This window comes from Simochromis diagramma, unplaced genomic scaffold (genome assembly GCF_900408965.1).
Source record: "Simochromis diagramma unplaced genomic scaffold, fSimDia1.1 OVJJ01000553.1, whole genome shotgun sequence".
NCBI classification, from domain to species: Eukaryota; Metazoa; Chordata; class Actinopteri; order Cichliformes; family Cichlidae; genus Simochromis; species Simochromis diagramma.
Genome location: NW_024387095.1, coordinates 3627952 through 3651149, shown reverse-complemented (window position 1 = coordinate 3651149; position 23198 = coordinate 3627952). Strand labels below are relative to the sequence as shown.

At 40.6% G+C, this 23198-nt stretch overlaps 1 protein-coding gene across 2 annotated transcripts in view; it reads right to left on the bottom strand.

Annotated features, from left to right (window-relative positions):
• mylk4b (myosin light chain kinase family, member 4b) overlaps nt 1-19371 on the bottom strand; it is a 34861-nt gene extending 15490 nt beyond the window's left edge. The window contains exons 1-2 of one of the 2 annotated variants that reach the window (XM_040046464.1): nt 19089-19371; nt 11840-12092 (exon numbers count right to left, since the gene is read on the bottom strand). In XM_040046464.1, the coding sequence (XP_039902398.1) occupies nt 11840-12092; nt 19089-19147 (312 nt within the window). In that variant the 5' untranslated portion in view covers nt 19148-19371. Of the gene's footprint in view, nt 1-7378; nt 7744-11839; nt 12093-19088 lie in introns of those variants that run through there. The other variant, XM_040046465.1, reaches the window with a different exon arrangement.
• Between the last annotated feature and the right edge of the window lie 3827 nt (nt 19372-23198).

Sequence of the window (23198 nt, the reverse complement as noted above, 5' to 3'; positions counted from 1 at the left end):
GACAAATGAAACCCTGCTTGTGACCCTCACCCTAAAAGTGAGAAGTATAGACATGCACATTCCTGAAGAGATTTGCTATTTATGTCCAATCCAATCTCATCACATTGTCACATCTGGGAAACGTTACGATGCAACACCATCATTTTCAGATAGACCTCCACAATACCCAACTCTTTAACAGAATTGAACAGAGTAGAAGCTGCATGTTTGCAGCGGTACATAAATGTGTCTGACAGCAATCAAAGTAAGTGCTGTGATTTAAAAAAACAAATGGTGAAAGAGAAACACTTAAATACTTCTTCCTAAATCTGTTGCCGTAGATATATGTTAATGGATTTCTATAATCTGTAGTGATCTGGTCAGGATGTGCAACACTATCATTCTATAATAGTCTTTTAGGTACTAGTTTAAAGTAACATATAACAATGTAACAAGAAGCACTGCACACAGACGTCCACCATATCAGCTCACTCTCTGTCGCCGGTTCGATCCCTGGGCTCTCTGTCCTGGTCGTTGTGTCCCTGGGCAAGACACTTTACCCTACTTGCCTACCGGTGTTGGCCAGAGGGGCCGATGGCGCGATATGGCAGCCTCGCTTCTGTCAGTCTGCCCCAGGGCAGCTGTGGCTACAACCGTAGCTGCCTCCACCAGTGTGTGAATGTGAGAGTGAATGAATAGTGGTATTGTAAAGCGCCTTGGGTGCCTTGAAAAGCGCTATATAAATCCAATCCATTATCATTATTATTATCTCTGGGCAGTATTTACTTTTAACAGAACACCATTGTAATTTGTGTCTATTCATTTTGCTTTCTTTGTTGATTTTTTCCTAGCGTGGTAAAAATTAGCACAAAGGGCAGGATTTTGTTGTTTGCTCTGTTGAAAACTATTTTAATATATGTGACATAATTTTTGACATAATTCCTTAGACAAAACAAGGGCAGTAACATACTTTTAAATAGCTCTATATAGTATTGAAAGACCTTCAGATGAATCTATTAATCTAGAAGGAGAGGTCAGAGGTTATTCACAACTGTGTAAATCTTTATACGATATTTAATTACAGCATCATATCGTATAATTACACTATGTAAAAATAAGTCTGGTGGCTGTATTTTAAAATCAAGTATTTTGCACTTTGGTCTTCTTGCCACTAGATGGAAATCTGTGATCACAGACCCATCATGGACGGCTCTGCCATAGACTGTCTCTGGTCTATGCGCACAACTGTTGACTACTTGGGAATCTGGAAACAAAAGCATGTTGTCAGAGTGTAGCACCCAGCTGTTCCCTGGTTACTGTGACCCCTGACCTAATGCCCCTGTACAAACATTTAATCGCACAAATCCAAATAGTCAGTGCTTGCCATGGAAGATCTGCTGTACATGGTGGCAGATCATAAACACAGCGTCCAATCGCATATCTGTTTTACTGAGAGATGAAATTCCATGCTGGCTGGCATTCTCTTACTAACATTAGCTAATTTTGTTTTTGCCTCTTTCAGCATATTTTACATGCATAGCATTTTCTATTAAAGTGCTTAGCATATTTGATTAGTTGATTTAATTAAATAGCTATAATGAGCCCATGAACACTCATTTTACTTGTCCATTCATTACATGCTGCACTTTACATCCCAATGCATCCTTTATAAAGCAGCCTAATTAAGATGATGCTTCTCTCTCTGCTGTGTATTTTGTCAATGCTGGTGCTCTGCTGCAAACTCAGGGGAAATTGTATAATCTGGATTAAAATGGGATACATTTTAAACGGACTCATTTGCTATTTTAAAAAGAGCAACACACATACTGTTAATCAGTCTAAAAGCTCTGCAAAATGTCCAGTTTTTACTGAAAATGCCCTTAGATATAGAATAATTGTTGTATATGTAATTTATATTGCTACTGTAAGCAACACAGGCCATTACTTTCCTTGAGATTAGTTTGCTGCACTCTGTTTATCTCAATAATGACGGACTCAGTCTGACTACTCAAACTGTTTTGACTCTCAGGTAAAGAAAAAATAGAAAAAATAAACATGTTGACTTTATAAACTAGTTTTAAAAAAACTAATTGGGTTATGTGGGCTAACAAATGAAGGTTTTTGTGCTTTTTGGACAGGTTTCAGTGGTTGTTCTAAATCTGCCCGCTTTAAAGACTGCTGGGAAGCTGTTTTGTTTGCTGTTGTTTTAACTACTATTCTTTAATCTGCTAATGTGTCGACAAATCCAAATGATCCCAAAGACAATAATGAAAAATGACTTGAATGTTTTAGCAGTATTTTCTCTCATTCAAAGTATTTTTTCGCTTCAGGCTTAAGGCCTGGCCAAGCAAGTTTTCCAAATGAATCAGTGCCAAATACCTGAGTCAGAGCCTACGCACAAAGAAAAATCCACTGAAGCTCACATAACAAATTAGGCTTTTATGTGATTTCTTTCTAAGTGATTTTGTTCCCATCTCTGTGTGGTGTGCCTCAAGTCTTTTGTTCAGTACTGTATATTTTTGGCATGAATCAATGAAAGTTTTCTTCACACTGTACATCACATATCAGTGATATTTACTGGAGATCTGCAAACCCATGCAGGCACAGCAAAGCTTTCTTAACGAGACTGCAGTGCTAACAGTCCACCAGTGATTAGATCAAGTCACTGTACTGAACCTCTTTGCTAAAATGTCAATGGTGGTGCATTTCGAAGCTTTTTGTAGCATTATTTTAGAAATAATACAGCCTGCTGTCGTATACAGATCGCTGAGGACGTCTGGGCTTCGGTTCTGGTGAGTTAAAGTCTGTATTTGTTCAGTCTGTCACTTAGCATTAATAAGCAGTTAGCATCAATAATATACACTCTATGAGAACACTTGCCAAAGATCTTTCAGATGGCTCTGGTAGTTGTGACTGTGCCAAATATGAACTAGTGAGTGTTTCCAACAAAATAAACATGTGGGTCAGCCCACATAAAGTAAATACATAGTACTGAAACTATTTGCTTACTAACTAGCCTTCATGGAGAAAACTCTTTTTGATAACCAGATGAAGAATAATTAGATTTCTCCACTTCAAACTTCAAAGTACAATAAACTCACACTTCTATGTATATGCCAACAATATTACCATCTACTGATAGTGACGCTAAAGAAATTTAAACCTACAATTGTTTAACACATCAGCACCATTTTTTGATGATAACACCATAAACCCTGAAATTTCTCAACATTTAAATATAAAAGGTAAAAGGAATAAAAAAAGAAATACAGTGATCATCATTGTGTTAGAGCAATACAACAGGAAAGAAAATGGATACGGAAATTACTCCTTTTGGAGCTCTGCATTGACACAAAGCTTTGCCCGTAGCAATGTCTATTTATTTATGTTTGTTGACAATGAAAAGTAAACAACTGGGGAAAAAAGTCTACTTCCGAGTAGAAAATAAGAATTAAAAGGACGGGTATGTTTCACCAAAACCCATTTTATACCCAACACCTGTTTAACAGAAAACAGCTTTTTAAACAGCCTGTTTTTGGTTTTAGGATACAGGGCAATAGTGCAGTATCCACCAAATATAACTGTTTCCCAGCTTGCACATGGCATAATGTGAAAATATCTTTTTCAATATAAAAGTCATTAGTCTAAAAAATGAATCTACATTATTTCTAAAAGTAGTTTTGCTCAGTTTTGACAATTAAGCCTATAAAACAAGGCGGCTCTCGGTTCTGAATGTTTTTCTTTGTGTTTTTTCATTGTGTCATGACTGTGAGACTCAAACCATTATGGGCTCTTCTCTATCCCTCATGTATTTGCATGTGTGCTAATTTTATCTGAGCTATGTGAGTGTGAGAATCTGAAGCTGGAGAAACCCTTCTCACATTAGTCATACTCACATGTATTAACACAAGCTGCAGTTTACTCTTCACAAGCCTCATACAAAAACCCACGGTTCAAATTATCTTATCAAATTCAGATGACTGGTTTTGATTGTAAACTTACAATACTGGATTTGATTGGCTCCAGCCTCCCCGGTGATCCTGAATTGGATAACCGGAAGAGGATGGATGAATGCATGAAAGTCATGGTAATTATTTAACTTATTTGCCTATTATATCAGCTACAACTGATCTGTAACACCAATATTTATACAAATTCATTTGGAATTTCATAATTGCATTAGCCAAGCATATTGTAGCTGAAATTTGCTTTTAAGACATTAAACCCATAAAAGCTGATCCCTGGACTCACTGTTTGAGAGAATGGGGCTTGCAGTGTAAAACTACCTTGAGTCTTTTCAGCAGTCAGTATGATAAAAGAGCTGAGTTACATAAATGTACACATTTGAACACTTTGACTTAATTAAAACAATTAAATGCCTCCCTGCTGAGGCAATTTTGTATGATCAATGATGCAAGAGAAGGGAAACAAAACATTGCCAGTGTGGTGACTCTTCAGTTTGTGGTGTGTGAACAGCCTTCCTCTTTGTGTCTCATGCTCTCACACTGTTGTTTAATAGAAAATTTAACAAAAGAAAAAAGTTATGTTAAACAGGCTTTTTTCCACACTCCAGTTGAAGACTAGATTAAGGCTTTTTCCCCATTTCAGTCCCAACACTAGTCCTTTAATGTTAAATAGAATGCAAAAGACTGTACGTGCATCTCTTGCTTAGTTACGCACACCTGTCTGTAAGTGACAGCAAGATCCGACAATGAGGTGACAAAATGTTAACAGGATGAGAAATGTGACCATCCTGAGTACTATCACAGCTGTCCTGGTGTCATATGTCTCATAAGTTACTTTTAATTTAAAGATCACAGATTGCACTTTCAAACTATATATATCTTGATTGAACATGTGTACATGTATATTTTCATCATCTCTTTCTCATTCTGTCTTTCTCCTCCTCCAGCATTGCTCTGTCGAATGTCACAAAAATCACACAGTTTGATTACATTCTTACATCATGCAAGAGATAATTCTTAGACTAAGCGACCACTTAAAACACAGCAGCAAAAATGGAAGTGCTTACCAACAGAAAAGTTCTTGATGTCCTTAGTATCAGTGTTATTGGACAAAGGTGAAATTCATTGACTCGTTTACTTGTATCGAACTCCAAAAGTATCCAAAATCACGCCTCGCGTTTAGCGTCTATGCTTACTGACTGTTGTGGTTGTTGTTGGTGTGTGTCTGGCAGTGATCTGCAGAGCTATAGCCGAGTTGTGTGCAACAGCAACCGCAGTCAATAAAAGTATGCTGAAAGCATGAACGAGTGGTCGAGTCTGTCGTGGATCTTTCACGGTAAGAAAACATAACTTACTGCAATCAGCAATCTACTGACATATGGTGGTGACATTTTACACACTGTACACTTAATATAGAGTCTATGAAAAAGAATCCTCCAACATTTAAAGTACTTTAATCGGGTTCACCGGTAACAATCGAATCACGAACCGCGAGAAAGGAGTCATGAGTTTCACGTGGTTGTGGGTAAGTAGCGGTGGCTGCAGTGACTCCAGACTTGCTTGCAGAAGTATGAGATGAGTTTGGCTGTAGTATGGACGTATGCCGTGCATCCAGAGTGGGACACGATGACTTGAGAACAGTGTAAGTTTGGGATGTAAAACGTCACATTCAGCCATTTGTTTTAAAATTTACTGCAAACTTCTGTCCATTACGTTTAGTTTTGCCTTTTGAAATCACATGATTCTTTTTGATACACCCTGTTTATGTAGCTATTATTTTATTATTTATTATTTTGTTCTGCTGGCTGTTTTTTTGTGCAAACACAACGTTAAAGACAAGCATTGCATTTAAATTAGTGAACTTTGGCATGAATGGACCATTGCAAATAGTTTGGAAAAAACCATGAAGTGGAGTTTGTTTTAACAAAGGCTTTTCCTACAGCTTGAATGTCATTCAGGTGTGCAGTGATATTTTCGATTCTGCAGAGGGCTGTCTTGCTTTAACACCGTGGACAGATTTCTTTTAAACAGGATTAACCCGCTGCACCTACAGGCTACGAATCACTTTAAAAACCCTGAATGTTGCTGTGACAGTAGTAGAAATGATAAGCAGAGCTATAAATCTAACGGTAGTCGGTCAGTGTGAGGAGAAGAAGACAGAGCAATAAAACGATTAAACTGATACTGACAGACATTAACTGCCGAAGCACCACAGCACCCAGCTTTATGGGGAGTGGGTCACATTTACTTCCTGCTGGATTATGTTAACATAATAAACCGGCTTACTGGACACAGTATGCTTAAGTGTGGAGGGCATAGGCTTGTCTGCATGGAGTGGTGGGGTTAAGTGCAGTTGGATATCAATATAGATGTCACTCCTGGTGACATGTGTTTGACGCATGTATGATGACGTTATGTTTTCCACTGACACTCACACGTTGCCTTCAGAGGCATGAAATGTGGCTTCACATGCCTCAATACTATTGTTGTTGTTGGGTTTCATTAAAGCAGCTTGTTGACTGGGCGTCAGCAGTTCAACCTCAGTGCAGATGAAAAATGTCAGTGATGCCAGAGATAACTGAGCTGATTAGTCTTACTGCCACTTTACAGTTACCGTCTATAAAACGGACCTCATCAGTCAAGTCAGCGGACCACGTTCACATGATCAGAAACACAACTCTTCTTCTTGGAGTGAAATCAGACACTACCAACAGATAACACCAGCATAGCTGAGCTGAGATATTTTAGGATCTTCATTGCAAAGATATGATAATCAAAATACCTGCACGCAGTGCCAATGGCTACTGCTATCACAAGCCACCAAAGTGTGTGCATGTGTGCTCTTTTAGCATGGAGGCCTTTCTCACTTCAGATCATCCATATAGGTGCCAGTGCTGCACATTATTAAACAGAATCTGTTATTTTATTATTAACAGAAATTTTGCAAATCATCTGAAAGTCCAGAAAATCATTTTGTGCAAAATAAAAGTTAACTAATGCACATTAATTACTGTGGTGTTTATTCAAATCATCATTAAAACTAATTTGTTTCTGTTTTTCATTTCCCTTTTATTTTACCTGGAGGTTAATTGATATAAAAATTTCTTTTACAGGACAGACGTGGTCAAAGCAACAATCACCACTAACAAACAGAATCTCAGAATCAGATTGCATCACTCTGGCATCAAGACAGCATCCCTCTGAGTGATAATGTGACAACATCCGTTACTTAATTTCTGCTTAATAGAGAGCTGCAGCTTGTCAGGCTCTAACATATTCCACAACATGAGCGATGCCAGATTTCCCCATTTCTATATTTCTTACTGTTTACACTTGTGCTGTTTAGATTGAGTGACCCTCATGCATGCTCCCATATTCACCTGTGCAGATGTAGCACAGCTGCATTGACCTAAACTACTGTCTCACTCTGTTACCTCTGCATCTGAAGATGATGTAGTCTTTCTTCTCTTCTTTGTAGAGAATAATTTCCACAGCCGTCGCCACAGAAAAGTGGCCACCAGACACACACTGCCTAAGATCCAAAGATCTTTATCCCTTAGGAAGTTCTCCATGATGGAAGCCTTCCTCTTCCTCTTCCTGTCCCCGCTGTCTGCCTGCACGGGCTGTCCGTCTTATTTCAGGCTCTTTGCTGGCTTGGGTGGCCGGCAACAAGATGTTGACAAGGGAAGAGGCAGCAGGCCTTATTTATGAAATAGCTAGGCTCCTGTATCATGTAATGCTAAATCGTTTGCTTGCAGCGGTATCAGAAGAGGACAGGGTTTCTGTGGAGTCGAGCCACCCGCCCACCCAGCCACCCATTCACCCTCCACCCGGCTTCCTCCCTACCTCCCACCACAGGACCTAAAAGGAGAGAACACGCTGTCTCTTAGACGAGAAGGGGACAGGTGGTGTAGGGTTCAGGGTGTCGTTGCTGTACGCAGAATCAGATGCCTGCTGCTGTCCCTGCTGCTGCAGGCATGTCAGTGAGACCCCTGTGGTATCCTTTAACTTCAGACACAGCACTTCATGCATGTTTCAGCCCTCTTTAGTCTGCCTCCCAGGCAGCCGCTTTTTCCTACTTAAGCCTCACATATAGGCAAAGACAAGTGCATGCATCACTGCAGACACACCTTATGGCAAACAGTTACACAAGCATGCATGACTGGAAACAAACACCTGCAACTGAGTGCTGCTAAATTTGCATTCTCTTCAACAGCACAGGTGACATTAAAACAAGAGCTGAAGCTGAAGTCTTTGTAAGTGCAGTATGGTGTCCATAGTGAGTCAAAGACGGGGAAAAGGGGACCTTCTTTTTAAGGTAATATTGTGTATTAATTATTGGAGGTCACGTAAAAAGGAATATTTGTATGGAACTCTACGTAGTCCTATGAAAAGTGTGTTCACTAGCTTGGATCACCACATTTAGCAACAATAACTTCTCTGTATCACTTTATTATTTGTTTATGCACAGCTCCCTTAAGGTTCAACTACACCATTTCAGTCAGATTGAGGTCTGGACTTTGACCGGGCCATCGCAACATCTTGAGTTTTTCCCTTTTCAGTCCTTCTGCTGCTGATTTGCTGCCGTGCATAGGAACCTTGTTCTGTCGTATGACCAGTTGTGACAAAGTTTCAGTTGTCAGAAAAGCAACACCTCACAACTGACTCTAGAATACTTTGGTATACAGATGAGTTTATGGTAATTTTCTTGACGGCAAGGTGCTCTGGTCCCGTTACTGCTAAAAAGCCCCACCATTAAGGCTTGACAGTTAGCACGAGGTGTTTGTCCTGCTGTTTGGCGTCACTCTGTGTTATGGTCAGACATTTCTACTTTGGTCTTATTTGTCCAAAAGACATTGTTCCTGAAGTCTTGTGGTTTGTTAAGATACAACTTTGCAAACCTAGGCCACGTTACCGTGTTCTTTTTAGAGAGAAGAGGCTGTCTCCAGGCAACCCTTCCAAACAAACCACGCATGTTTGTACCCTACAATAATATCTCTCTGTATAATTTCAGGGTCTTTACCTTACCGTGTAAAGCACTTTGAGGTGACTGTTGTTGTGATTTGCCGTTATAAATAAAAATGGGAAGGAACTGAATTGTTCTGACTCTTTGTTATTTTACTGTAATGAACTTGAACATAACACACTAAAGGCGGTTTTATGGTGCAGCAGAGTTTGGTGCGCGCTCCACTCGGGGGATTGCCCATCTGCCTGCAGAGAGATTTTGAGATTTAGCTCCTGTGTTTTTTGCTGACTTTGAGTGAAGTTGCTGAGATGTGAACTCCTGCAAAGACTGTAGCATTGTGTTAACACACCTGAATGCTTCAGCAAACTGCCAATAATTTTATAGCGCTGCTCACACTCGCTGTTGATCAGTCAACCGTGTGTATTGTATTATCAGCACCTGGCTGCTATTTATGATTTTAATTCTTCAGGAAGCAGTAAGGGTACACTTATTTAATGTGTAAAATTCTGAATTTATATTAATAATGGATTGCATTATATAGCGCTTTTCAAGACTGTCAGAGCACTTTACAATTCCACTATTCATTCACTCTCACATTCACACACTGGTGGAGGCAAGCTACAGTTGTAGCTGCTCTGGGGCAGACTGACAGAAGCGAGGCTGCCATATTGCACCATCGGCCCCTCTGGCCATCACCACTAGGCGGTAGGTGAAGTGTCTTGCCCAAGGAAACAAAGACCGAGACTGTCCGAGCCGGGGCTCGAACTGGCAACCTTCCGATTACAAGACGAACTGCCAACTCTTGAGCCACGATCGCCCCCTAATTTCACTTTGAAAAGAGGAGAAAGAAAGACAAAAGACTTCTCATGCTTGCCTATCTTTATAGAGTTGTCTTTATAGATCTGGTCAGTTGTACAGTGATAGTGGAACATGTTAATGTTTGTTTTTTTGTGTAAAGTTTTAAAGTTTTGCTGTTTTCGTGTTTTCAGCTTTTTCTGTTTTTAGCTCCAGCATTAAGACTCCAGACTTAAGAATATTTTACTTTGGTGCTTCTAAATGTTTCTTTAAGAGATATTGAGACTTTTTCTTGTCCTCTTTGTCAAAACTTACTTTATCAGTTTGACAAAAGTGTAGAATAAACCTTTTCAAAAAGACAAAGGACTTTACAGGTGTTCACATAATATTGAAGATTCTTCACTGCAGCACTCTAAGGCAAGCTTGATTTAACAAGCAACAACAGCTGGGGGTGGGGGGTTAAGTGGTCATAAATGTTGCTGAGCAGGAACCCTGGGAGGACAAACATTCCCCAGTGGGAATATGAGGAGAACCTCTGCACAAACAGATCAGGGGCAGAAGGGTCAGCATTAGGTAACGATGCTGGTGGATCTGGAAACTAGCCTGCGATATTACGACAACATATAGTTGTTCCTAAGAGACAGTGTTTTGTGGAGCATTGTTGTGTGTAGATTCTATTCCACCGCAGATATAGTGTATTCTTAATTTGTCATTTATTACCTAAAAAGTACGCTGGTACAAACATAAAAGCCATTTTAGGCCTGCGTGTGTGTGTGTGTAATAATATTTTCCTGAGAAAAGCAAAGACTGGCAGCAATAATGTTGCCATTATCACCAAATTGCCAACTAAGATTTAAAATGTGACATATAAAATATAGCAGGCATCATTAGTTAGTGTACATTATCAGATTTTCTATACTCTGTTAGTCTTGCCCAAAATTGCCATGCAGTTCTCACAGCCTGGGCTTCTGTCATAACGTCTTAGTTCATTGTTTCTTACTCGTACTCTTTTTTTTGTCGTGCCTACTGTGTTCCTTCTATATTTGCCTTACTGAGCTGAGCTGATTTTCATGTTTTTATTGTTTTCCCTCATTCTTTTTGATGCCCCTGTTAGAGTCTTATTGAGTTCACCTGTACTTCATGATCCTTCTTTCTCTCCCTGGTGCATTTTTGTTATTATTCTTTTACATTTTATTAGTTATAAGTTGTCCTGGCACACTAATTTTTCACATTTTATCCCTCGTCTGTGTTGTCTGTCCTCTTGCTTGTGTAATGCACTGGTGTAGCCTCTTCTCAGCATCTAAAAGAGTTTAGCACACAGCTGGAATAGACAAATGATGGAGGGAGGAGGACTCTTGCATTTTAGTGCTTTACAATGTAAATAAACACAAATCATCTCTTTACATGTGGACTTCAACCACTTGCCTCAGTGGCACACACAACAGTCTGCCGCTTTTTAAAAAGGCTGCTTTGTAAATAATGAATGAAGCATTTACTAATACGTTAATAATGCTTTATAGTGTGTAGTTATTATAAAGTGTTACCATAACAAGTTATTAAAGTTAAAAAATAATTTTGACAAACTAAGATTGACTTAGAAGCAAGCATATGGACATTGACTGTAGCTCATATTCATAAAGCGATCAATCCTAGAAGTATGTATCCACTTTCTAAATAAGCAGAGCAAAGTAGTCCAGGGCTGCCATCTTGTGGCACCTGGAGCTGTATCCTGTGAAGAGCCAAATTCATTTCAGTGTGTGGTTTTATGTACTGTATGTATGATAGACGGACAGAGTTGAGGAGGTTCAAGTGAGCAAAAAAAAAATTAAGTAGACCTGCAGCGCCCTCTAGTGAGCTTGCTGTACTCCACCTGTCAAGGCCTCTTGCATGCCAACCCCAGTCAACGCATGCTACGCTTTCTATGAGGCGCTGTGAACTAGAATAGTGTCTGAGAAGCTGATATTTAATTGTCAGTTGAGTCAGGAGCGAATAGAGAAGCTTTTACCTAAGCCGATTAGTGTTGAATAAAACAACACTGAGTGATCCAAATCCAGATCAGTGATTCACCCGATCACAAACCTCAGTGTAATGTGTGAACAATAACAGCGAGGAGTGTAAAATGAGTACATATTACCTGTTGGTTTCTTCCCTCCAGCTCCACATGTTTGAGCTCCCAGAAACAGCGCATGGTCTCCACCTTCTCCAGGTGTCGGTAGAAGGCCAGGCGGCCCAGGCGGAGGCTGTTGCTGCGGTTGCGGATGGCCTTCAGTCCCTCCATCTTTTCAACAATGGGAGACATGGGTATCGGTGGTGGTACAGCTGATGGAGGAGGTTTTCCATTTTTATTAGCAGAAAGGGACTCGTTACAGGGAGTCTTCTTGTCCGACCTGAAATTATGACAACCAATCATGAACCCACTCGATAAAATCTGCTGTTAAAATCATTAGTCTTAGAAATCAACACAAAAAGATTCAGTTCAGTTTATATTTGTATAGCTTTAAATCACAACAGCAGTCATCTTAGGGTTCATTATATTGTAAAGTAAAGACAATAATAACCTGGATCTCATTCCTCACCACCTCCTGAGAGACAAACATCAGTGAAAATCAAATTTGAAACCACATACAGGTAAAATTATAGTTCAATTTAAATTAAATTGTATTTATATAGGTCCAAACCACAACAACAGTCACCTCAAGCAACCTTATGATGCAAGAATAAGACCACAGAATAAAGCAGAGAAAGCCCCAACACACGACCCCCTTTTGAGCAAGCACTTGGTAACAGTGGGAAGGAAAACCTCCCTTTTAACAGGAAGAAACCTCTGGCAGAACCATGCAAGCAGGGGCGGGGCTTTTGTGACTGGTTTGCTAATGGCGGCTCTGAGATATGTAAAATATTAAAATGCCTGTTCTCCCTGATGCCCCCTGATATGAGTTACTGGATCCGCAAATCATTCATCAACAGGCAAAGGGTTTTTTTTTCCTGAAGGGCAGCTGACAGACAGAAGCACATAAAACACATGCGCAAATGCACAATCACACAACTGAAATCCAGGCTATTTGCACTGCCTTTTAAATACTTTACACACAATACTCTGTCTTTTCCTTTATTAGTATTTTTATGGCTTCAAATTGTTTGAACACTTTTCATCTAAAGTAATGTAGCAGGAAAAAAATCAATCTGAAGCCTTTGCTTCCACTTTGGACGTTTAGAATATCATGTTAAAATCATCCATCAGGGAATATGATTAAAAAGAAATTCAGAATTAGAACTGAGCCAAGGTGGACACAAAACGTTACCACTGTGACTCTAGATAACTGAAAACTTATGATGCAAAGATCATGTAAATATAAACTGACAGACAGCAGTTCTGTTCAGTGATTTGAAAATTGCTTTCCCTGTAGTAATGCCACAAGTAATATCAAAAGGATTGATACCTTAGTATTAGCAATGTACTCTTGCTCGCTCTAATCTACACTGTTGAAATAGCTGTACATCCCATACGCTTTGATCCAGGCCTCCAGTGTGAAGCAGTATGTCAGATCCAAATGAGATGACTGATGATGTGGTGGAGAAATCCACTCTGACGCCTGCTAGCGACAGCTGGCTTTCTGCTGTGCTCTACCTGTTGAGCCTCTAGGGGAGTCATGGAAGATCACTGGGGATATTTATACCTCTAGAGTGTAAATGTTCCAGCTCTTCTTGACAATTACAGAGGCCAGAGAGTGGCTGCAGTTTCAGCATGGTGCATAAGCCTCTAATGCAACCTGTGTGTAACAGCCAGAGCTGTTCCTCAGCATCAGAGGCTTTCTCGGGGTAGGATTTCAGCTTCAGTGAACCAACAGAGTGGCCATGGATGCACCTGTCACTGCTTCTTATATTGGCCTTTTTTTTTCTTTTTTCTTTTTTTTACATTTGGTGATTTGTTAATAGTGGGGATATATTTAAACTGTATAATTGTTTTCTTTTATTTCTGTGTTCACCTTTGAATTGGTTTGTGGTAAATTGATCATTTAAACTTAGAGGTAGATGAAAGTGTGAAAATGTTTGAACAAAGTTTGCATATGTAGAATCGCAGGAAAATAACATGTCACTTTTAAAGTGCACTTGTAAGTTGTACTCCTTTCTCCAAGAACTTTCAATGAGACACGTCGTAGAACATTTGTGTGAATACTAATTTGCAAACGATTATTAACAGTTAGAGGCAAAATAGATCAACATCGCTATTAAAAAAACCCCCAAATAACTGCATTGCACTTATTTGACTAAATGACTCTATTTATCTACTCGTGATGAGGATGGCAGTTAGCAGGTGGAACACAAAGCATAACTGCAGTTCATGCAAACAATGGACAACATCCTATACCTGCAGCCTTTTGCTGAGGCGCTTCTCAAAACCAACATCCTATAAAGTGCAATTATTTACAAGCTATGCCTCTGGCTGCCACAAGGCATATCTGGCTTCATAGTTTTTTGGAGCTCACACTATTTATAGGCAGCAAAGTATTTGAATTGTCAAAATGTCCCGTGACCTGACATTATTAGTACTTTACTTAAACTCAGTCAAGGAGAAAGAAAGAAAAGAGTCACGTGTGATGAATCAATGAAAACATAATATGTAAATAAAGATGTCTGCAGCTCTTTTTTTAAAAATAAGAAGTATTTAAAACATCCTGAAAGGAAGGAAAGGGAGACTTTGTTCCTGCTTAGCTGAATACAGAAAAATTCCTTCATAATACTGATTCATGGAACCAGCTTTCACAATGACTTTTTAATCAGGTGTGACCACACACAGTGCATATGGTAAAAGAAAACATGTCCACCACTTTATTTGTCAGTAAACCATGACTTCCTTTTACAATTTTCATCCTATTTTATCCTTGAGTGATGCTTAAAAACAAGTTTTGTTGGGGAGTCCATGTGGCTAAATCCATAAATATATTAGGTTTTTAGTGCCTATGAGCAGAACATTGTGAATTTTACATATTACTAATTGAATGCAAGCCTAAAAGCTAAGAACTATTTCTGCCACTCACTGTGAGACACACTGCCAACTGCCCTTCCTGTGGCTTCAAATTTATCTTGAAGAGGGCCTGTTTTGACTGTCAGCTGGTGCTGAGACGGCCCACAGCCCTTGCCTGTCCTGTTTGCTCTGTCAGACAGGCTGACCCTTCGGTCGTTTATTTTATAGGGCTTTATTTTGGGTTCTCTGTAGTGCAGGGTGAAGGTCAAGGGGCGCGCTATCACCAGATATGGAAAAAACCTCCCTTGGTAAAACCATTAGGAGGCATGAGCTATCAAAAGGCTTGTTGCCAGGTGGACAGGAATTAAAACTGATTAGTTTGCTTTCCATTGTGGTTGCTTTGACTCATTCCAGTTGTTGTTTCAGCCGCCCATTACATAAAGGCATTGTGGATGCAGCTGTTTCATGTACCCCCTGGCAGTGAGCATGTCCAAGCACTGCTGTAGTTTGTGTATGTTTGCTTAGCTTGGCGGCATTTAGTAATCCCTCTCTATAAAATGGCAGGGGGGTTCCTATCTGTCTTCTCCATCCTAATCCTTCCATGTAACTGACAGGACAAACTGCATGTGTCTCATAACTCTTAAAGTAGCAATGAATCATGAAGACCCTTGGGACTGTTTGAAGCCTCAAGTGTATGTTTAGATGAGCACCAGAAAACTGTTGGCATCTTTCAAAACCCCCTATGATGCCAAGTTGGCCACAAGGGTACAGTAATAACAGGAGACATCAATGTCCAAACCTGCCTTTGAAACCCAAGCTATAGATCTGAAAAATCTATTCAGATTAACTGTCCATAGTTTTAATATATGTGTGATACCAATACTAGCAGGAGGAGACAGAAATGAGGTGTTTTTCAGGTGAAATTATATCTTTGTGTTAGGGATTGTTGCCAAACTCTGTGTCTATACACAGCTGTAGGTTTACTGTAACAGGTTAATTTTACAAAGTACAAGCTGGAGACACTGAAAAGAATCACAGTGAGGGACACAATGAAAGACAGTAGCAACAGGTGGCAATAAAACACTCCTCCCTGTCTTTTATGCCTTCTCAAATGATTGCCACAGCACAAATGCTGCTGGAGTAATAAAGTTTCCCATCACTGTAAAGCACTAACAGGGCCATTCATAAATAACCTTAGTGGAACAACATACTTTAGGACAGCGGTTCCCAAACGTTTTCTGCTAGGCCCCCCTTTGTTTTACAAGAAAAATGTACAAACACATCCTCCAACCACACACACCCATATTTTGCTCCATTGCGGTTTATTTCACACCTCAAACATTTAGTAAGCACAATTAAGCAAATACAAGTAATCTGCAATAAATTACAGGTAGTAAGAAAATAAACTACTAACTCTTTTACGCTACGTCCGCACCTACACGGGTATTTTTGAAAAACGCAGCTGTTTCGTCCACACGTAAACGGCGTTTGGAATCACCGAAAACTGAGATTTTTTTAAAACTCCTTTTTTTGCGTTTATGTGTGGATGAGGAATACAGAGTTCACCACGCAACGTCAAAGGTATGTGCATTTTTTCACGTCACGCTGTGCGCCACGTTATTGTTTACATGAGATGAATTGCAGAATAGCAGATAGAGACAAATACTGTTAATCTGACTATCTGCAGTTTTTACACGCTTACACACACGCAGTTACTGTCCCTCCATTTACAAAGGCAGAGGCGTCACGGTGTAATTATTTTACGTGTAGTTTTTTTTTTTCCTGTGTAATAATATTCAACATTGCTATCAATACATTTTTCAAAAAATACCTCTCAGTGCAAAATGGGTTCAAAAACATAAACAACAATGGGATACTGTTTGTCCGGGATTTGAACCGAGGGAACAAATTGTGGCAGGATCAGCCTGATATCATTTGTATCCCGCTGTAACTTTACTGTATAAAGAACTAACATCTCCAAAATGTCAGGAGTAGTTAGTTATTATCAAGAATGTGGGATACTGTTTGTCCGTGATTTGAACAGCCCAGCGCTGCTCCCGACGAAGGGAAAACCAATCCTGCAGTGGAGACCTACCTCGGCACTTGTGCAGGTGAAACCAAAGGGAAGATATGCTTCACCATATTTACTAGTGTTTGGCTTAGAATGAAGTTGGTTTGGAAACATATTCAGCGATGCTTCATCTCCTGCTTTGCGTTTGTGTGGGCGCCCTGTGCTAGCAGTGTCCAAGCAGGTTTTTTTCCCTTTTCATACCGCGCCCCCCCTGCAATGGCTCTGTGCCCCCCCCCCCAGGGGGCGGGCCCCACAATTTGGTAAGCTCTGCTTTAGGATATCTATATATATCCACTTTTACAATCAGGTAAAATGTCTTTAGCAGTGAAGTGTAGATCTGACATGGACGCCTTTAAAAAACATGGATGCCTTTCTTTTTATGGTGTCCAATACAAACATATGTTTGGGTTCCTTTCAGCTCAAAGACTGGAGCACAGGAAGGAGAATTAATCAACTTTTTCCAAATAGAGCACTGTGTACAGATTTGAGTCACAGTGAACAAATTCTGCACAATCAGTGTTTCTTGTGGCAAATTTTCAAATGCAGATCCAGAAATTATCTGCTGCTAGGTACACACACTTTGTAGTCACACTTAACTAAGATAACATTAAGTGGGGCGAGGAGACACAAAGTCGGCTGCACTTCCGTTTGCTTGCATTGTGTCCACATGTGGATGCATTTGTGTATGCAGGAAGTACCCATGCAGCCATGTGGAGGTAACCTAAGGCCAAGCTCTGTTGGGCCGTGTTTTTATCATGCAGGCATGACACAGAAACACTAATAGGGCAAATGAGAGACCTGTTTTAAGTGTTAGGCCAGAATAGAAGGCCTTGTGCCAGTCGGCTCAAATGGGGGTGGGGTGGTGGCTTGGAATGGACAGTCTTCAATCCCAGGTTGCTATCTTTCTCTCCGGGGCCTCTGCTGTCCTGGTTTAGTAGCTGCATGGAAACAGCCATCAAAGCCTATAAACCACAGGAATGTGGGGGAGGTGTCTGTGTGTCTATATGGAGAGTAGAATATTAGGGAATATTGTCATCCATAATCAACCATATTTGTGCCTTCTCTCACACCAAATGAATGAATAAAAACAGGCTATAATATGTATATTTAAAAAAAAAAACATACAGTATTTAAAAAAGCATAGCTTTTTAAATTTCCTCAGTTAAAGGATGTGCTACTCAACACCAGTGCTGATCACTAATAAAATGAAACAGCAATGCTGAACCTGAATCCCAGTCCACACTGCTTAATTAGAGGGGGCACTCAAGGGGCAGCGGTCATTACAAATGAACAGGCATCAAATTAAAAGAGTTGACCGCCCGACACTATGATATCAAGTGATCAGCAGGTTTATTTTTCTCCATCTAAACTCGACATTCTCTCCTTTTTAGCTTGCCAGCACGCTTTCATCACAGTTAAAGCCAAGGTGTGATCTGCCATCGGACTGCGGAGGTTCTCTGAGGTTGAAGCCAATTTGTTACTGAGCCCAGGCAACCCCAACATTCCATTACAAGTGCCATATACAATATGCCTACATGTGTATTTAAATGCGTTTTAGGTGCATGGAGTTCATATGAGCACTGCCTTCTCAAAAAATGCACAAACTATTTGCGGCCGTTGCATTAGACTTTGTGCAATCAAACAGCAGTTTCTCATATATACATGCTTAGTACGTATGCAGACTCTAATCTGATACCCATTAGGCGTATTCAGTGCCCACATCCCCTCCAATCCTTCGTGCTGACAACTACTCAGCAACCCAGGCAGTAACAGAGTGTAACCGTAGAACTTCCACACAGTGCACTTTCCAGTTTCGCCAAGAACAAAGCAGTGCTCTCCTTTTAGTCCACATCAAGAACACCTGCTTTCTGCTTTGAAACAAAGTTAAGTAGACTTCATTAATCAAATGTTCCCAATTTACTGCATTGTTACACATAAATACAGTCATGGGAACCCTTTAACTGTGTAAGAAAGAGATTTGGGATAAATACTTGTTATATTTTACATTTAAAATATATGTTTTGTTTTTTATTTTTTCAAATAGTTTTTAAGCCAAAGCTTCCCAGAGAGTAAATCTGTCTCACATGCATACAGCATATGGGTAACTGGACAAGCGGCATCTTGCACTTGGTGCAAACGATCCCACAGGAGAAGAGGTGTTAGAATTCAAAACACGGTCATCATGCAAGTTTAATGTTGCTTTGCATTTCTTGTCATTAACAAAAATAGTCACTATCAAAAATGTTTCTTTTACTATTTAACTCAGGGATTAGAATATGACAGCAGTGAAGGATTTTCCACCTTTCTCCACGGAAAATCCTGCAGTGGTAAGGAAACAACACTCACCCTGGGTGCACATTTGCAATCACCAAAATCTTCTTTTCCTTTCCTCCCATGTCTTTCATGGGTGTGATGGAGTCCGTGTCTCCAGGTTGCCTCTCTTCCTCCAGTGGTTTTCGTTTTCTTCACCAGATACTGGATGTGTTGCTTTTATTTTTTTACTTCTCTACATACACGGAGCAGCTAGGACGGAGTGACCAAATGTGACTGACAGACTGACAGATGAGGACAGATAACTCAATGGGAAGCTCTGGCTGCTTGTGGCTATCTGCGCCGGGAGCCACAGCCGCCCCGGGATAAGCACCAGAGGAGGGCGGGTGAGGGAAAAAGAGGGTGTGAGGGAGGAGGGTGGGGGGTGTCTGCTCTGGGACTCAGGGACCACAAGCAGTGAGAGAGTGGAGGAAGTGTTCCAGGGAATGTGGCTTATTATAATGGAATGAGCGGAATGCCAGAGTGCCGTGTGTGTCTGCAAGAGGAGGGATGATAGACTGAGAGAGACAGAGTGGGGGGAAGCAAGAGGTCAAAAGAGGGAGGGAGCAAGGATACAGACTGAGGTTTTAAAAATGTCTACCTGGTTTATTGTTTACTTTTATGTTTAGAGCAACATTACTATTTGATAGGAGTCACAAGTCTTTCCTCTGATCAACTGACTCTCGTTTTAACCCTGTTTTGGTCTCTACCACCTATTTGATTGTTTTCTTTGTGTTGATGATGTCCTTTTTATCTGCTGACGGATATGACATCATCAACAAAACAGTAAAATGTCAAAGATATGGAACATTCTAACAAATAAAATCCCTCTAGAGCTGGGGGTTATATTGTGTATCTGTCTAACTGGCATGGAAGGTCAAGTATTGTGAGTTAGGTTGTGTTAAATTCTATGAAACATAAGACAGACTTGTTTGAGTAAAAGAAACCAACACCAAAATTCATTAAGAGTAATATAGGACAATAGAGAGGGGAGATATATGGGGAGTAATGAAACATAATAAGCACTTGTGCCCTTTGATTTCCATCTGTTAAACCCATCTACTGGTGCCTGAGACACAACATGAAAGTGATCCACTTTCTCCAAGTCCCAAGCAGTCACACAACCTGACTGTTGACATTTGATCATTGCTGTCTTTATTTACATATCTAATGAGTTGGGATTTGGCATCTATGGGTGGGCAAGGGCCAAAATGAAAAACAAACAAATCTAACATAACCGAGAAAACCTCGCATGCCTAAACCTACTGGCAGACATACTTGTTACAAGAGACGCTGGTTGGGAGAGGAAGGAGACAAGTGATTCCCCTTCTGCCGTGGCCCTGCCGTTAGGCGCCTTATGTTGTGGACTATCAGAAGCTGGTTGAAGAAGCTGCCACCTGTTCCACCAGTCATCACCTCACCCCTGTTCCCTCTGATTAACACACGCATGCATTCACACCTGCACTTCCTGCAGTTTCCACATTGTACAGATTTTCGCATGACTGAGAAAACAACTTTGTACTGGACTTTTATCCATTTCAGCTGAAGTCACCAGTGCTGAAGCTGCTGAAGGGGAAGGGTGCAAATAAAGCCAAACACTTTGGGGCAAGAGTTCTTGCCTTTCTCCAGCAGAAACAGGAACTTCCTGACAGTATCAGGATCAACTTATACTGCTGTCAGATGGCTGGGTTAGATTCATCTCCATCACTTGAACTGTTTACCATTCCACATTGCTCCCACATGTCTTCATTCTTTTCTTCTACTTGTTTGTCAGCAGCATTTATAACTGATGAACATTTGAATTATGAGCCACCTTTAATAAACACACTGTACAAAAAAAGGCTTTTAAAATGTTATTTCTGAGACATTCCTAAAATAATTGCATAGAAATCATATTTGTCAGTGTAGTCATTAAAGGTGGTGATTAGCACCTGTTTTTGGACTGGGATAATAATAGTTTACTTGATGCAGGAGCAGTTGCAGAGATAAACTGAAGTAAAAACATCTTTGTATTGGTTGGCAGAGTCTCCAAGTACCCCTCCTTCTGTTTAATTAGGGCCTGCAACTTTTCTTGCATTCCCAACAATGGGAAAACATTTCACACCTGACATTTGCATCTTCTCTTTCAGGTCATCCAGTGGGACACCAAGACATTCCCAAGCCAGCTAAGACATAGGCCATGTCTACAGTAGCCTGGATAAATTTGAAAACGGCGTAAACGTCTGAAAACGCTCCGCATCCACACTATCATTTTCAGTCGTTTTCACAGAGTTGTTCATTCACATTGAAACGGCCAAAAACGCTTACGTTCCAGTACTGCGTATGCATGAAACGCAAGACGATTCGACCTGCCTCATTTCCGTCTGCCATTTATTTACTTTCCAGCTTTTTGAAACATCGCAGCAAAATGTTGAGGAGAAGCACCGAGTTTTTTAAATGGACTAACAATGAGGTAGAGTTGTTGCTGTGAGTAACACAAAAGTACAAAGTTGCAAAAGCGAGTGAGAATTAAAGAATTTGAAGAAAAGCTATCTGGAGCATGTACAGACTGATATTAATCTTTAATAGGGCTGTCAAAATTGAGAGCAAACAAAACAACTGCTGTGTAATGCCCTCCTATCTTAGTTTATTTGGTCACATGACTGCATCACATGACTAAAATGTGTCATCGTTTTCGAAAAGGTTCCGTTTTTGCTGTCCACACTGTGACACGAAAACGGCGTTTTCAAATGTATCTGCTTTGGAGAGTGTTTTAAAACGCTCCGTGTTTTCCTTGACCTAAAACCGTCTCAGTGTGGACGGAAGGCCAAACGCACCGAGGCCTCCTCTTGGTGATGTTCAAAACACCTCACCTATGAGGTGTCGAGGAGGTATCCTAGGCTACGTCCATACTAATGCGTTTTCGTTTGAAAACACATCGTTTTCTCTCCGTTTTGGCCTCCCGTCCACACTGAGACGGCGTTTTCCCCAAGGAAAAACGCAGCGTTTTGAAAACGCTCTTGAAAACGCATACATTTCAAAATGGAGCTGTCCCGTCGCAGTGTGGACACTCGAAAACGCAGACTTTCAAAAACGATGACGCATGTTGGTCATATAATGCAGTCATGTGACCACTTAAACCAAGATGGCGGACGGCATCGGACAGCAGTTATTTTGTTTGCTCACAAGTTTGGTAGTCGAGCCGTCTTGCGTTTCACGCATGCGCGGAACTGCAACGTCAGTGTTTTCGGCCATTTTAGTGTGGACGCGCAACACTAATGTGAACGCGGAGCATTTTCAGACGAAAACGCCTTTTTCAAATCTATCCGGGCTAGTCAGATGCCCAAACCCAAACGCCTCACTTGGCTCTAATCCGAGCCCCTTTCAAAAGACCGAGCACCCTACCCTATAGCTTGTGACCATGGGTTTGAGGGCCAGTTGTGGGCTTCACTTTTATGCTTAGCTCTCTCTTCACCACAACAGGTCGTTACAGTCTGATTGTCATTCTCATGCTTCACTCCTTCCTCAGTCCTGAACAAGACTCTCAGATACTTGAACTCCTCCTCCTTCACACTCATCCAAAAACTGCTCCAATGCAAGCTTGAGGTCATCACCTGATGCACACAACAGAACTACATTATCTACACACCACATGTTCAAACATGGTGTTTGCTATGGACAAACTTTGGTTAGCATGAGTCCAATTTACAGAACACCCCTCTGTTTCAGATTGGGTAGGCCATCTCTCCCAATCACACCCTTTCAGTTCACATTGTTGTTGCCCATGTGAGCAATGAAGTCCCCCAGCAGAATGATGGAGTCCCCAGATGGAGCACTCTACAGCACCCCACCCAGTGACTCCAAGGCCTAAAACCAGCCCAAGAACCAGAGCAGTGCTCAAAGTTAGGACTGAGTTTAGTTCCACTTTAGAAATCAAACCTTGGGCTAGTAGGTTGGCTCAGCATTTTTTTTAACCAACATTACTTAGTTATGGCTGGCAGCTTATTTCTTTTAGAAATATGAAATAATTGATTAGTAACATATAACTTTAATTAAGTTAACATGCAGTCAGATGGATAAATAAGAGGATAGTCAACTAGTAAATTTAGCTCAGTGATAAATGTGGCCTGCTTAGCACATTGCTCAGGTGGTGACGTACATGCTTAT